The sequence below is a fragment of the Myotis lucifugus genome, unplaced genomic scaffold (genome assembly GCF_000147115.1).
Source record: "Myotis lucifugus unplaced genomic scaffold, Myoluc2.0 scaffold_331, whole genome shotgun sequence".
Classification (NCBI taxonomy): domain Eukaryota; kingdom Metazoa; phylum Chordata; class Mammalia; order Chiroptera; family Vespertilionidae; genus Myotis; species Myotis lucifugus.
In genome coordinates this window covers 401,110-417,680 of record NW_005871379.1, presented here as the reverse complement: position 1 = coordinate 417,680, position 16,571 = coordinate 401,110, and the positions used below count along the sequence as shown (strand labels likewise).

At 57.1% G+C, this 16,571-nt stretch overlaps 1 protein-coding gene across 1 annotated transcript in view; it reads left to right on the top strand.

Annotated features, from left to right (window-relative positions):
- KCNIP3 (potassium voltage-gated channel interacting protein 3) overlaps positions 1-10,446 on the top strand; it is a 21,639-nt gene extending 11,193 nt beyond the window's left edge. Inside the window, 7 exon segments of the mRNA XM_006109760.3 lie at positions 1,183-1,307; positions 1,747-1,816; positions 2,101-2,171; positions 6,446-6,553; positions 7,161-7,265; positions 7,827-7,889; positions 8,503-10,446. Of these exon segments, the coding sequence (XP_006109822.1) occupies positions 1,183-1,307; positions 1,747-1,816; positions 2,101-2,171; positions 6,446-6,553; positions 7,161-7,265; positions 7,827-7,889; positions 8,503-8,550 (590 nt within the window). The 3' untranslated portion in view covers positions 8,551-10,446.
- Positions 10,447-16,571: the final 6,125 nt, after the last annotated feature.

The window sequence follows — 16,571 nt, the reverse complement described above, 5'->3', positions numbered from 1 at the left end:
GAAATTTCTCTGTGGCTCTATTTTCTTGGTGATATAGAAGCAGCTGAGGGCCGGATGGGGAGGAGGTACTGGCAGTTCAAAGAGAGGAAGGTGTGAAACAGCTGTCTTGGAGACGGGGAGTGTGCATGACCAGGGCAACAGAGTCCACTTGCTGGGCAGTGTGCAGGCTGCTCATGGGTCAGTGAGAGTGGGCAGTGCTTCTGGGAGAGGTTGGGCATGGAGCAGGTCCAGCAAAGGGTTCTAAAGGCTCAGGTTAGCAGTACTCCATGCCTGGCACTGTTCTGGGCTCTGTGGGCACAGGGTGGGCATTGCAAAGGGGCGACAGATCACCACAGACTCATCATTCTGTGGGGTGCCTGGGGAGGCGGGGGTAGTGACAGTGTGGTGGGAAGGTCTGTAATTATGTGATCAGATTGCTCAGCAGGTGTAGGTACTCAGTGCTCCTCTGTCTATAGCTCTGTTTTGTATTATAAAAGTGATGCATGCCACATCAAGAAAATTTAGGAAAAGGTAAAAAAAAAAAGATAAGTAAAAAAGTAGATCATCTGAAATCCATGCTCTCCCCACCCTGCTGAGAGGCAGCTACGATAGTTAACACTTGGACGTCTTATTATTAAAGAAAAGGGCTGTCCCTGCCCAATGGGCCTTTGAGATTTGACCTCATGTCCAAATGTGAGTACGTCCCCCACCAAATGTAGCCAAGCAACAGTGTGGTAGGCTGAATGGGCCATGGGGGGTCCTCTCCCCATTCCTGGCAGAAGTCAGGGAGGCCTTCCTGGAGGGGGTGGCCATGAATTGGGTCTTGAAGGTTGAGGGTCCCTCAAGCCTGTCTTGCTGTCTTTATCCCTCCTTTCTCCCCTTGTTCAGTGCTTTTAAGGGCAGAGCTAGCTCCCAGCCCCTGTCCTACTGTGTGGCGAATAGGGTGGTCATGCTGCAGGTGAGATGAGTAGGGACGGCCCACTCTGTGTGAGGACAGGGAGGCAGAGTGGCCTGAGCGTGCTGCCCCACTACAGCCCCTCCATTTGTGCAGTGCGAAGCCTGTGAGGCCATACACAACAGTCTGTGAGGAGAGTCCCTCCACCCCCGACATCAGCCCCTGGCCTGGCACCCACTCCCTAGCAAGAAGGAGAAGCGGGGGTGGGGGTACATGTTCCACCCTCCTGGGTCTGTGTGCCCCTCCAGATACCAGCGACAGTGAGCTGGAGCTGTCCATGGTGCGCCACCAGCCAGAGGGGCTGGAGCAGCTGCAGGCACAGACCAAGTTCACCAAGATGGAGCTGCAGTCCCTCTATAGGGGCTTCAAGAATGTGAGTGATCCCCACCCCTCAGGAGAGGCCCTGACCCACCCCGCCCTTTTATCCTTGGCTCCAGGAAGGGGAATTTTGGCTCAGGCAGACCTAGAAATTTCATGGAACAGCAAATATCCTGGGGCCTTGATGTGGCTCATGTTTTGTGGGAGACCTGTCTGGGGAGCGTGTGGGCCAAGCCCAGAGTCAGTGTCTCCTTTCTGCGTGTCTATGTGCTGGCACAAGGGAAGGACCAGATTGGCCCAAGGGGACCAGCCACCGCCCCGCCCCCACACACACACCCCTACCCTTCCTGCCTCGCCCCCGCCCCAACCACCAGACTTTCCTGGGCGCTCAGTAGAGCCCAGCAGTGCCTTGGACAGTAGGCATCCTTCAGAGGGAGGAGCAGGGTGCGGGGCTGGGGGTGGCCGAGGCTGCTGAGGGTGACTTACTGCTGCAGGAGTGTCCCTCGGGCCTGGTGGATGAAGACACCTTCAAACTCATTTACGCACAGTTCTTCCCTCAGGGAGGTGAGTCTGAGGCCAGACCCTGCTCCCGCTTCTCCCAGTGCCCCCCTGCGTCCCTACGGCAGTTCTGCAGAGGGCGGGTGTCCCTTTATGGGGAGGGGACCCTCACCCCACCTCTATGCTCCCCGCCACCACGTGCTTCCTGGTGGCCTGATGCTGCCTCTATCCCATTGGAAGGGGGTACCCCAGCTCAGGACACAGGTGGGCCCCCAGTGGGGCTGCCTGAGGTGGGAGCTTGGCTGCCAGGAGGCCCCCCTCACCCCAGCCAGTGCCCTTGTCTCCTCCAGATGCCACCACCTACGCACACTTCCTCTTCAATGCCTTCGACGCTGACGGGAACGGGGCCATCTGCTTCGAGGTAGGTCTCTGCTGTACCCTCTCACATCCCCTGTGGCATGCCAGGCGTCCCTGTGCCCTGGTGCCACACCCTCGGGCTCTCTAGAGGGTCCGGCCTGATCCTGGTGTCCATGGTCCAGTGGGTCCCCTGGCGAACAGGTGGACTGTGTTTGCCTGGCCTGGGCCTAACTATGAAGTCAGTAGAATTTGGTTTTGCCGTCTGGCCTCCTATTCCCAGCCTTGTCTTCCAGTCCAGCCCCAGGGAGCCCAGGGAGCCACCGCGGCACCCCGAGGTGGCAGTGACCCAGGGTGAGTTTGCACGGGAGAAAGAGACGAGGCTCCATGAGAGATCTGTGCTGACAGCGGGCTTCAGGCCCCAGCCCCAGACTCACCGCCTTTGTCAGGAAACACACAGGGCACCCGGCCTGAGCAGCTCCTGCCATCCCAGCCTGGTGCCTCTGCTGTCAGGAAGGGGAGCCTGCCCCCCACCGTGTCCCCAGCAGGGCCTCGCCCGGCTCAGTGTGGGCGGCCATGGGTCCCACCCCGGCCAGGCCACAAGATCATTTGAAGGAGGCATGTCTGCGGAGCCCAGGCCCCTAAAAATAGCTGCAGGTGAAAAGCTGAAACCTCTTTGGGGAGGAAACCCATGCTGAGAGCCAGGCGTGATCGATAACCACTCGGCCAAGGGCGATGACAGGAAAGCCTCGGACCGAGAGGCCGGGGGAGATAATAGCTCTAACATCGCATCCTGGCGGTGCTGCATTCCTCCGTGTGCCCGCCCGCCCGCCCGCCCGCCCCGTGCTGCACTGACACCGCCTGGGTGGCCACAGTCCCGCCCCCTGGGCCACACTCTCAGGGCTCCTGTGCGTGTGTGAACGTGCAGTGTTCCCAGCTTCCCTGTTCTCAGTGATGCCTGCACACAGTACAGATCCCGTCCGTGCAGAGGGGGAGACAGCAGGGAAAGCCCACTGTCCCCAGGGCCCCTCCCTGTGACCAGTTTCTGCAGATCCTTCTCGAGGCACCTGAGACGTCTGGGAAGGGGGTGTGGGAAGGGGCTAGTGTGAGGGACACGCCAGGGCGTGGTGGTGGCGCCTCTTGTTCTGAAATCGGAGAATCCGACTGCTCAGCAGGGCCCCTCTGTGCCCAGGGGGGTGCCAGGAAGGTCCAGGTTCCTCCCCTGTGGCCATCACTCCCCATCCCCCGAGGGAGGGGTCTTTTGACACCTTTAAGGTGGTGGTGGGCCTTGGGGGGCTGCTGTCAGTGGCTGAGTTGAGGGTGCTGGTGCTGAGGCCCCTCTGCCTGGCACCTCCGCTGTCATCTGGCCTTCCATGTGCCGCTCTGCCTGTGAGGTCGCGCCTCTGGGTCCACATGGTGTGTGTTCTCCATGACGACCTTCCTCTTGACCCGGGGTCTGCTATGGGGAGGTTTTCCAGGAAGGGAGGAGGGCATGTGTGTCCCCAGAGTCCTCCCAACCAGCAGGGCTCCATGCCGGCTGCGCACAGGCCAGGAAGGGTCCCGGCAGGTTGGGATGACACTCAGCCCCCTCATGGCTCAGACTCAACGTGTTCTGGAAATGGACACTCAGGTCAGTTTATGGGCATTTACAGGATCCCGATGCTTTCGTATGTTCTTGAGAGACAAGACCCATATTAATTCAAATTGACTGATATGGGAAAATGTTATAACTTCCCTGCCCTCACCAGAGACGACCAGAAAGTAGATGGGCGAGACCAGCAAACCTTGGCACGGAGCCACGCTGGGTGTCTTAGTTCGGAGGCCTCTCTGCATCACGGTGTGGCTATAGGAGCCCCTCAGCCTCCCGGGGCTCTGCCTCAGGGACAGCCGGAGAGCAGGGCTGTGGATGTGACAGGCTGGTTATGCCTCGGACTTAAGGGCAAGGAGTCGCAGAACTAGCCCTGGCCCCACTCACTACTGTGCTGTGAGGGCTGGCAATTTAGAACTCGACAGCTGTCTGGACGTGAGGTCATCTGTGTGTCACCGAGGATGGGCCAGTGGGCCCCGGCACATGCCACCACCCTCTCCTGGCACCACCGCTGCTATACGACACACACGGAGGGACCCTGAACGGGACAGTCCTCGGGGTGGTTGACCACGAGGGCTTCGCACCACAGACCCGCGTCTGAAGGCCAGAGGGGGGACAGTGGTGCCCCCGGGGCCCACGCGAGACGGGGTCCTGTGTAGGATTCCAGTCCTTCCCCTCCCACCAGGGAGCCTGTCGGACCCCAGAGGAGAGGGAGGGCGTGAACTCAGATGCTTTGACTCTTCGCTGCTGAGGAAACCGCCAGCAGGAGTCAGCGGTGCCCTCGACTCTGAGGACAGTCCGTGGTTTTCCTAGACATACTCTCATCTTCTTCGCCTAAACACACACGTGATGTCAAGAGTCCCGCAGATTACAGGCCATAGACCTTGGGAAACAGCAGTAACACCCACATCCCTGAGGAGGCAGCCTTCTTTTAGCTGATTGTCACTGTCCTCGCAGCAGCACGCCTCCACTCCTCCTTCCTGACTGTCCATCTCAGACACGGCCTGCGGCCGTCTGCCCGGTGGTGGGGACGCGGCCTCACAGGCACACACGTTTCCATCCCCAGCTTCCCACAGAAGCACAGGGTTCCGATTGGACCTGGTGGGCGTTTGAGCCCAGTAAGCCTTGCAGTAAACTGTGGCGTGCTCTCCTCTTCTGCACACATTCTCATCCTGCCTGCCATTGGCAATTTCCTGAGTTTTCACTTGCCTGGGTCTGGACCTCATCATTAACTCACCCAGGTCCTTCTCCTGTCGTCTGGACGGGCACCTCCCGGAGGAAACGCATCCCCAGCCTCAAGGCTCCAGCATCCACTGGGGCTGGGCACCTCCTGGGGGTCTCGTCCCCTGTCCCCTGCTTTGGGTGGCCTGCGTCAGGTCTTCCCGGTCCCAGCACCATCCTCCTGCCCACTTTACTCTTTCTTCTCAGGTGCACGTCTCCCAGCAGCCATCTAGGAAGAAAGTAGGTGGGAGGTAGACGTCTGGGAGGGTCTTGATTCTGTTCTCTTGTTTGACGTGTTGTGTGGGACCAGAGCGTGGTGGGAAGCTGTGGTCCTTCAGGATGGTGGCCTCCTCCCCCGAGTGTTGCCCAGAGGGCAAAGCCTGCTGACCCCGGCCCTGTGAACGGGCTTGATTCTGCTTTTCTCTTCGGCTTTGTTTTTTCTCTCTGGAAGCCTGGAGGCTCTCTTTGCACCCAGTTTTCTGAATGGCATCGGGATACATGCCTGCAGGTGACACTGCGGGCAGTTTGCAGGCATGCGAGGCCTCAGCAGGCCCTGCACAGGCACAGCCTTCCCTTGTGGGCGTTCTTCCCTCCCTTCTCGCCCCTCATGCCTCGTGTCCTCCCGAGTACGTCATTTTGCTTTCTTTATTTCCAAAAGCTTTTTTCTTGTTCTTAGTTATTCCTTTTTTATAGCATCCTGTTCTTATTTTAGGAATGTCAGATTTCCAATCTCCAAATCCAAAAGTTGTTGTTAAGTGTTTTCCTCCTGTAATAATTTTGTTTCTTCCAAATCGCTTTTCTCTGTTTCCCTTTGGCTTTCTCCCTGTGACACCGGCGTCCTCAGATCCAGGAAGTATGCGGTTTGGGTGGGGACTAAGCCCCGGGGTGTACGGCCTGTCCCTCCACAGGCTGCCCCTCCGCCTTCCTGGGACCGGCCTTCTCTGCCCCCCTCCCTCAGGAAGCCCCGGGAGGACCGTGGGCGGGAGGCTCAGCTGCAGGCTCCTGGGAGCGGAGGGAAAGGCTCGTCCCCCCAGCTGTTGTGACACAACAGTGGGCGTTTCCAGTGGGAGCCGTGGGAATGTCTGTCTTGTCACATTGGTGATCAGTGTCCACCACACTCAGAGGCTTGTCCTGGCCCAGAATTGAGCGCTGTTAGCTTAGCTTTGGAAGCTGGGAGTTTCAAACACTCTGACATGCAGATCCTGGCAAACTACAGGGAGGGCACCCCTTATTAAAGAGGTGTCCTCCATCAGAGCAATGCATTATGGCCTGAGACACCATATGTTCGAATGGCTTTACTTGAGAAGATCAGTATCAGCCACCATGTCATCCCCACCACACACACACACATGCATGCGTGCATACGCACACATGTACACATATGCACACACATGCACATGCACACACACTGTCAACCTCATGGGCCCCTGCCTGCTCTGTAATGGAAGCCCCTCACTCTGGAGCTGTGGCTCAGTGGAAGCCCACAGCGAACTGGGGTCAGATTGGCACTCCTCACCCTCCCTTCCTCCCAGGACTTTGTGGTTGGCCTCTCCATCCTCCTGCGAGGAACAGTCCAGGAGAAGCTCAAGTGGGCCTTTAACCTCTACGACATTAACAAGGATGGCTACATCACCAAAGAGGTACGGGGGACTGAGGCCTGGCCTGTCTGCCCTCCCGCCCCCTGTGGCTGCTGCCCAGGCTGTCTTGCCTCCCCTCCCCTCCCCACCCAGAGACCAGGTCGGGGACAGCCACCAGGGGGCTTCCTCCTCTCCTGGGCTCTGTCCTGGGCCCCTGAGTGCAGGGAGCATGGGGCTGTGTGCCCCTCACCACACATCGGGTTCAGTTCTGCAAGTGTCCTAGGACCAGCCCTTCTTACAGAAGGGCCTGGGGAGACACGGGTGGAGAAGCCTAGGGTGGGGCTGGCCTTGGCTCCCACCAATCAAGGGGCAAGGGGGGCCCTCACCACATGGGGCCACAGGTGGGTTCTTTTGGCCCAAACACTTTTTGTATATGAAATAGTAGCTACAGTCTCAAATTTTGGAGACAAAAATCTACCTCTGACTTTTCTTGAAGAGTCAGAGCTGTCACTGGGCAGAGCAGGGGCGGGGGCAGAGCAGGGCGGCCTCAGCTGGCTCAGACCTGCCCTGGAGGGGTTCTCCCCCCATGGGTGCAGCCCCCTCCCCTCTGGCCTTTGCACCCTCCCCCATCCTTGCAGCGGGACTCATGCCAGCCCCTCCGCCCCTGCAGGAGATGCTGGCCATCATGAAGTCCATCTATGACATGATGGGCCGGCACACCTACCCCCTCCTGCGGGAGGACGCACCTCTGGAGCACGTGGAGAGGTTCTTCCAGGTGAGCGCTCCAGCCGGATGTGCGGCCGGAAGAGGAAGGGGCTCTGCTCAGGACACCTGGGCGAGCCACCCTGAGCCCCCCTCCCACAGGAGGGTAAATGGCCGTGCCCCGTCAGCTGAACCTCGGCTCAGGGCCGGCTGGGCTCACAGATTCCAAGATGGCTGACATCTTGGCCGTGTCCTGGTGCCTTCCAAGAGCCCGCCCCCCCGCCCCCCAGCTCCTCCAGGGAAACTGTCTGCAAGAGGAATGGGGTTGGGGTGACTTCTCTGTGTGTCCGTGGGACATGTGGCCTTTCTGTGCCTTGGTTGCTCCATCTGTCCTACTTGCCTGTCGGGGTGAATTCTGGGAATTGTAAGCCCAGGAGGCCATCAGAAGCCTCTGGGGCTGGAGGGCAGACTGGGGAGAGGTCAGCTGTGGGGTGCGAGGGCTGAGGACCCAGTGTAGGGGCCAGAGGGGAGAGGTGGGGGTGGAGGAGGCCCACCCTGTGCACGTCCTCAGGCCTGGGACAGGGACTGTGCCTGGTGAGACACAGACTCACCGAGGGTGTGGCTTGGGTTGCAGAAAATGGACCGGAATCAGGATGGGGTAGTGACCATTGATGAGTTCCTGGAGACCTGTCAGAAGGTAGGTGTCCTCGGGAGTTGAGAACACTGTGTCCTGCCCTGGCCAGTCCTCAGGCCACTCCCCACTCCCAAGCTCCACTTTCACTTTCTTCTGAACCCCTCCCCCGGCTCCTGCCCGCCACAGCCCACTTGGGCCCACCCTATCTCAGCCCTGCCCTTGCGTGCTTTGAGTTAGAGGGGGCAGAGGGGGGGCCCGCAGGGGTGATGAGGCAGTGTGGCCCTCGGGCAGGGTCACGCTGGCCGACAGGCACCTGGAGCCTCCCAGTGTTGCTGACTCTCCTCTGCAGAGCCCTTGGGGTCGGGGAGCCAGGGCCTCAGACCTCTGCCACTTGCCTCGCTCCCAGAGTGACCTGTCCATGGCCCCTGGCCTCCACTGGGTGAGCAACCAGGGAGGTTTGTCCTTCAGTGAGTTAGCCGATCCCAGACGGGCTGTAGTCAGGCCTTGGGGCTGAAGACGGGCTGGGCCTGACCAGCTCCTCCCAGCCAGGGACACAGACCGAGTGGTCCCTGCAGAGGCCGGTCCTGACCAGAATCTGCTCAAGGTGACCAGAGGTGGGCACCGCCCGCCCTGTCCACCGGGGTCTGACCCGGCCTCTCATCGCCTCTCCACGCAGGACGAGAACATCATGAGCTCCATGCAGCTGTTCGAGAACGTCATCTAGGACACATCGGGGATCCCCAAGTGGCCATCGTCACCACCTCAATCCTGCCAGGAACAGCCTCCAAGAGAAACTTTTTTCTAATATATTTGCAAAAAGTGAACAGTTTGCTACACACACACACACACACACACACACACGTGCACCATTCCTCTGGGCTAGGTCGGGGAGGGGTGCTGCATCGGGTTGGGATCTGGGTCCAGGTGACATGAGCTACACCCCCAGCCAGCCCATCCCAGGCCAGGGGAGTGAGGCTGCCTCTGCAGTGGGCCGAGTCTGCAGCTATTGGCTGCTGGGTGTGCGCAGGGAAGTGCTCAGCTCCCCTGCAAAGGAGGGTCCAGTCTCCAGAGTGAAGGCCCCTCCCTCCCGCTTCCCTTCTTTGCCACCACCCATGGGCCAGGCTCTGGCCTCCTTGTCTCCCAGCCATTCCCAGCCCACTGACCACACTCCCAGGATGCACCTCACCGCAGAACCCTGAGGGGCAGCCGGGATAAAGGGTGTTCAGACTAGGAAAGAAGTGATGGAGGCAGAGCCTGCTGCTTCCTGGAAAGGTTTCCTGGTGAGCTCTGCTGCGAGGATGAGGGGCCATCCCTGCTGTCCCTCCATCCCAGGAAGGAGGCCCTTTAAGCTCAGGGTTGGGTTTCCTGGTGGAGAATGTGAGGAGACTGTGCCGACCCCACGAGATGGGAGAAGCCCTCCCCTACTTGCCCAGGCCAGGCTCAGTGGGGACACAGTGGTGGCACTGCCCCCACCCCTCAGGCTCTGAACTGTTCGCCCCAAGTCATCATAGGTTCCAAGAAGAGGCCATGTGGCTCAGGGACTGGCCGCCCAGGAGCCCGGTGGCAGCCAGCCCAGGAAGGGCTTCTCGGCCCTTTGTCCCCCAGCCTCTGTCTCCCGTGGCCCAGCAGTTGGGTTGAGCTCCCCTCTGGTGGGGTCCTGAAGCAGTGTGGCCACCTCCGCAGGGCTCACCCCAACCCATACACAAAGCACAAGCACCCCCAGAGCTCAGGTGGAGCCCGCGAGGAGCTGAAGACACCGCTTTTCTGAGACGAGGCCCTCCTGGTGGGCTGAGCCTGGGCCCGGAGCCCTGGGCCCGGTGGCCCGCAGGTGGCCCAGGGAAGGAAGCGGGGGTCTGTTCTGTGACTCAGAGCAGTCGGGGCTCAAGCCCCTCCCCAGCCCAGCTCACCAACATTCAAAAGCACAAACCCCGGACTCTGCTTAGCTGGGTTCTGCCCTGGGATGGGGCCAATGTCCACCTGAGGCCAGAGGCAGCCGTGAGGGCTGAGGGCCTGAGGCCGGTGGGAGGTCCACGGGGCCTCCAGGACACACAGAGGGATGGCTGCTCCTGCCCAGGCAGTGGGGACTTCCGAGGAACATTCCCAAACATACATTCCATCGGCTACCGTCCCGCCTCTGCTCGGCCTGGCCCGGGGTGAGCGGGGCCTTCCAGAAAGGGTGGGACGGCGGAGGCCCTGGAGACTGGTCTGGTTCGGCCAGGGGACTCCTGGGCACCCACAGGCAGTCCTCGGCTTGGAGATGCACTGATACCCCATCTCCAGTCTGACTGGGGTCCCTCCCCTCCTCCAGGAGGCATCAGCTTTCCCTGGCTCAGGGATCTCCTCCCCCCACCCCCAGCCCGGTCCTCCCAGCTGGTGTCGCTCTGCTTCTCAGGGGCCCAGGTCATAGGAGAGGGTGGCCACCACCCCGTTACCCTTGGCCTTGGCCAGACGGGCTGCCGTCCAGCCAGGAGAGGCCTGTCTCCCACGCTGGGACGAGGACTGGCCGCATGACTGCATGGCAGAAGCGTCTCCCCTGGGCACACCTGGGAGGGTGGCTCCTGTTCTCAGTGCCCACCAACAGCAGTCCTGTATATTTTAATAAAAGAAACGTGACAAAGGCGTGGGGCTCACCTTGGCTTATCCTGTGAGTGTTGGTCCAGCCCCTCCCACCTCTGCTGCTATCCATGGCTCCTGCCCAGTGCTGTGCTGGTAAGTTGTAACAGGCCCCGCATTGTAGCCTGTGCCAATTTCCATGCTGATTGCAAGCTCCCGAGGTGATGTCACTGAAGGCCGCAGTTGGAAGCCTTTATGAGAAATGCCAGCCCTGCAGCCTCCACACAGAGCCAGCAGGCAGGGGACCTTCTTGAGGTGCCATTTATCTCGCTCCCGGATCACTCGTCTTTACCAGTTCCAGGATGTCATTTCTCATGTCCCCTGGGCTGGAGGGCACAGGCCACAGCGCGGAAACAATTTGCCTGAAGATGTCCTCCTTTCCTGCTTTTTATTTTCAAAAGTGTACACTCAGGAAGGATTATGCCAGGGGAGGGGCAAGGAATGAAAACCTGGGGGAAGGAGTGAGAGGGGGTCCCTAACTTGGAGATAGAGAAGAGGTAGGTTCTGGGGGTATTGGTAGTGCTTCAAGGGCCAGACCCAAGGCCATGTGACATCATCACAGTGACGAGACCCAAGCCTCTCTGGGTCACCAGCTTTGCCTGATGAGCATCTCAGCAGGAGTGAGGAGGGCAGAGGAGAGGGCCCCCTACCACCACACACACCGAAAGTTCCACCCCACCTGAAACCGAGGGCCTTGGCACAATCCTGGCAAGGGAGCCGCCTGACTTTGCTGTTAGGGGTGGGATGGCCTGCATTTGCCATGGGCTGGCCACTATGTGGAGCCCATTCACCCTGGTCAGAGCCTGATGGGCGGGATGGGGAAGCTGAGCTGAAAGGTGTTAAGACCTCCAAGCCATTAAAGAATGGAGTCAGGACAGTGGCTCCAGGCTGGGTGTAAGCACTGAAATACCCCATCATGATGGGCCAGAGAGCTCAAAATAGGGAAAGCCCATCCATCATCCATCCATCTACCAACCACCATCCATCTATCCATCCATCCATCCACCATCCATCCACCATCCATCCATCCATCCACCATCCATCCACCATCCACCATCCATCCATCCATCCACCATCCATCACATCCACATCCATCCATCCATCCATCCATCCATCCATCCATCCATCCACCATCCATCCACCATCCATCCATCCACCATCCATCCACCATCCATCCATCCATCCATCCATCATCCATCCATCATCCATCCATCGACCATCCATCCACCATCCATCCATCATCCATCCATCAATTTGTACATCTACTCAGCACTTTCCTGTTCCTGACACTCAGTGCAGAGGGGACGGCTGGCTGTGTCCTCTGTGTGGCTATAATGGCAGTGAGGAGTCTAGGACCCCTGGGCAATCAGTCATGGATAGGATTAGGGGAAAATTATAGGATATTGTCAACTATAAGCAAAGATGTAAAAATCAAAATATTAGTCATTTCAATAATATGCATATACATGATATATGTAACATATCATCGCATATTTGGGTTTATCCAAGAAATGCAAGGTTTAACATTAAAAAAAAACACACACACACACAAAAAAACACAAGTTCTTGGCCGAGCCAATTTTGCTCGGTGTTGAGAGCATCAGCCCATGGACTGAGGGTCTGAGATTCAATTCTGGTCTAGGGCATGTACAGTCCCGGTCGGGGCTTATGCAGGAAGCAACCAGTTGATGCATCTCTCTCACATTGATGTTTTTCTCTCTCTGTCTCTCCCCTTTCCAATTTGTCTAAAAATTAATGGAAAAAATATCCTCGGGTGAGGATGAAAAAAATACAAGCTCATTAGTTTCCAATAATATGGAGTATGCAGGAACCTAGAATCTACATTACACTTCCCACTGAAAACAACACACATTCTGGTTTCACCTGGGTCAGCAACAATCACATGGACTGTCTGAACCAGCTGGTCGTAAAGGGAACATGCAGAGGCCAGCTGCCTGCAGAGCGAGCTCAGCCAGGTCTGAGATTGGAGAGGAGAGTGGGATATAGATGGGGCCCAATCTGCACAGGGAGGAGACTATGGCCAGAACCAGAGCCAGCATGGCCAGCAGTTACCCTGTGCCTACATAGGGCCAAGATGAGGGCGTCCGGAAGAAACTCTACCATCTCACTCAGACCCTGCCCACTCACATGGGGAAATTGCATAAACCTCCAAGAGAAGATGAAGGCCTAACTAGACCTTGTCCAGAGTTGAGGGTCCTGTAATGGGAGTGGGCCTGACAGGAGGCCTGGAATGGCTCTGGAACAGGGTCCCTCAAACTTTTTAAACAGGGGGTCAGTTCACTGTCCCTCAGACCGTTGGAGGGCCGGACTATAGTTTAAAAAAAAACAAAAAACTATGAACAAATTCCTATGCACACTGCACATATCGTATTTTGAAGTAAAAAAACAAAACGGGGACAAATACAATATTTGTATTTGCATGTGGTCCGCGGGCCATAGTTTGAGGACCCCTGCTCTGGAACATACGCAGGCTCAGTCTGAGCAGGCACTGCAGGCAGCCCTCTCTTGGGTGGTGGTGGAGGCCATGCCACCCACAAACTCCCCCCGAGGGCTCGCCTGACTGCCAAGGGCCATCAGTGCTAGAACTGGGCTCCCTGCTGTCTACTGGGTGCCTTTTGGTTCTGTCTATTCCTTGACCAGGAATCCCCAGCATCCTCTAACTCACCCACACCTGCCCTACCCCTCTTTGCTCTCACAGCTGGACGCAGGCCCAGGGCCCCTCTGCTCAGCTCTCTGGGCTGTCCTTTGGGTGCGGAATCTATGTCTGCCCCACCGTCTGCCGAGATGGCCCGTCCATTGCCCCGGCAGTAAAGGCCTCAGGGGCTTCTGTCTCATGCGGTCTCATGTGTGTGCTGAGGAAGGTCAGCTGATTGGACACCGGCCTGCTGCCTCTCCAGCATTCCCCTCCTCGGGCAGTAGCCCCCAGTCTCCCTGAGGATCCCCCCCGCTCTCTATCCAGAAAGTCAGGGACCCTACCTCCAAGGCCAGCCCTCAGCCCGTTGGTACATGTCTTCCCTGCTCAGAGTGAAACACATCATCTAGTGTAGTCAGGATTGTAAACATTATCAGTACTCTCGTCATTTCACAGCATTCTACCTCTAATCTCCGTGATTGAACATTAACATAAAGATTGAACGGCTCTATTTGGTAACTGGAGGAGCCAGGGAGTGATGCCAGAGCAGAAGAAGGGTAAGCTGGCTGAGGGATGGAGACAGAGAGAGCAAAGGGGAGGGGGCAGGGTCCAGCCCTTGAGCTCAAAATCAAACTGTACCTTAAGCAAGCCCCTCCCGATCTCAGATCCGTTGCTATGTGAGCCACTCATAGGTTCCCCACCCCAACACTCCACCCCAAGCTCGCTTAACGCTTCCCATCTACTGCAGCCCTTAATGTCAAGCTCAGCCGTGGGGTGGATGTGCTTTCCAGACGTCAGCGAGCCCCGAGGGAAGGGGGTCGGGACACCATGCCCAGCCTGTCTCCCTGCCAGACTGTGGGCCTCTTGCCAGCAAAAGCCCTGGGGTTCACACGGGGAGGGAGTGGCCAGTAATGCTGCTGCGCCAAAGGTTACAGGGAAGGAGCCGCTGCTGTGGAGCAGACAGCCCAGGTGAGCTTGCTGGGTCGCGGGCCAGCTCTGGAGGCACCAGGATCAAAACACGTGGCCTGTTTGAAACATGTGGGCCTGCACTGAAGGGCGCCTCCTTCTGAGCACCCGCCCCTACCCCACCCAGCCCAGCTCTCTTACAGCCACTTTCCTGTCCTGAGCAATTCTGGCTGAATCCCATTCCTCCGAGTTTCACTAACAAAACCAGGCAGCGCTTTCCCCCTGTTTTGAAAAATCACCAAATACAGGAAGACATCTGAAAGGGTGAGGGCTATGCCCTCCATCTTGCCCCGTATCCTCCATGTTGGGGTAGGAGCCATGTGCTCAGACCCCCTTCTTCCCGGAAGCCCAGGCCTCTGCTGGCCATGCCTGGGATTTCTTTAAACTAACCAATGACAGTTGAGGGATGTGCGCGCCATAAGAATTACCGCATCCTATGTAACAAGACCCGGCTTGCGCCTGGCCAATCGGCAGGGCCCACAGTCCCCTCACTCCACCCCCTATTAAAACCCTGGTTTTTCTCACGGCGGGCACTCCCCCCTTCTGGCCGTTGGGTCAGTGAGGGCTGGGAGCCAGACCCGGGTCTGTACTACTAATAATAAAGGATCCTTTGCTTTTGCATCGAACATGGCTCCCTGTTGGTCTGTGGGGATCTTGAAATCTGGGCATAACAACATCCAGAAACTAAAAATAAGGCCCCAAGAGCAGGCCAGCAGTCAGCCCCAGACTGCCAGCTGCCAGCTAGCGGCCAGCCAACGAAGACTGCGAAGCCCTCCAGGCTCCTGTGCACGGGCTCTCAGAGTGGGGGACCCATTTCTCCGTTTTGGTTCTCCAAGTGGAGCAGGCTGGTGCTCTTCCAGCTTGGCCACGGTCACACTTCTGGGGCACTCCTATCTGAGCAGCCCCCAGTCCCTCGTGTCTACAGCGCCATCTTTTTGTATATTCGCATGTTTGTGGCTAAAACAGCAACAGAATGGATGCCTCTCCTCTTTCCCTTTGTGTTGGTAACTTTGGCTCCAGCCAACAGGTTAGTGCAAATTAACCTGTTTGCAAATTCACTCATCTTTTCTTCTGCAATGTCGACTCTGCCCACTAACCCATCTAGTGCATTTTTCATCTCAGATATTGTAGTTTCCATCAATGGAAGTTTGCTTTGGATCCCTTTAAAAACTATCTCCCCTGTTTCTAATTAACTTTGAACAGATGGAGTACAGTTATCGTAACTGTTGTAATATTCTTATCTGTTAATTCTAACATCTGTCACTTCTGAGTTCCACTGAAATAATAGATTCTTCTCGCTATGGGTCATGTTTTCCTGCTTCCTTCCAAGACTGGGTTATCTTTGATTAGATATCAGAACTTGTGAATTTGATCTTGTTGGTTGCTGGATATTTTTTATTATTTCTATAAACATTACTGAGCTTGGCCTGTGATGTAATTAAGCTACTTGCAGCATTTGATCCTGGTGGATCTTGTTTTTTTAAAAATATATTTATTGATTTTTTACAGAGAGGAAGGGAGAGGGATAGAGAGTTAGAAACATCAATGAGAGAGAAACATCAATCAGCTGCCTCCTGCACACCTCCTCCTGGGGATGTGCCCACAACCAAGGTACATGCCCTTGACCGGAATCGAACCTGGGACCCTTCAGTCCACAGGCCGACGCTCTATCCACTGAGCCAAACCGGTTACGGTGGTGGAGCTTGGTTTTATGATGTGTGGGGCATTACTCCCCACCTCCCTGTGGAGGCAAGACCTTTGTGAGTACTCTACCCCGTGCCCGGTGATTTCTGAGTTCCCCAATCTAGTGGGAAGAGGCGCTGTTCCTGGCCTTGTGCCATTCCCTTGACACCGTTCCCTCTGATTCCTCTTGATGATTCTTTCCCTGCTCTCAGGTAGTTGCCTCACAGACATGCCCCGCTCAGGACTCTGCTGGACGCTTGAGGGGGAACCTCTACAGAATGCCCTCTCCAGTACTTTGTCCTGCAAACTCCAGCCTCCTGGGTCTTACCGGGCCTCAGCTCCATTTCTGCAACTCATGGCGTATGCAGGCTCCACTTTGGTCCACCCTCCTTCTGCCACAGCCCGGAAACTCTCTCAAAGCATTAAGCAGGGGCGACCACAGGGTCTCATTTGTTTCCTGTCTGATATCACTGTTCTTCGTTACTTGATGTCCAATTTCTTGAAAACCATTGTTTTGCATATTTTGTCTGAGTTCCTTGTTTCATGCAGGGTAAATCTGTCCCTCTTACTCCATCTTGGCCAGAAGCAGAAGTCCTCCTCTCCTTGCCATTTGGAAGGAGTGGCTCCCTGACTGCCTGTTATGTGCTCCCCTGTCTCCCTGTTCCCTGCAGTTCTTCTGATTGCTCCTCTGGTGCTGCCCACCCTTACAGGGTGTGTCTCCTGACTAGGGTTTATGCCAGGCTCTCTAGGACATTCCCCCTGTTCACACTCACTCCCACAGTCTTCATTTCTATCTCTATGCTGACCTCTTTCTATCCTGAAGCCAGACT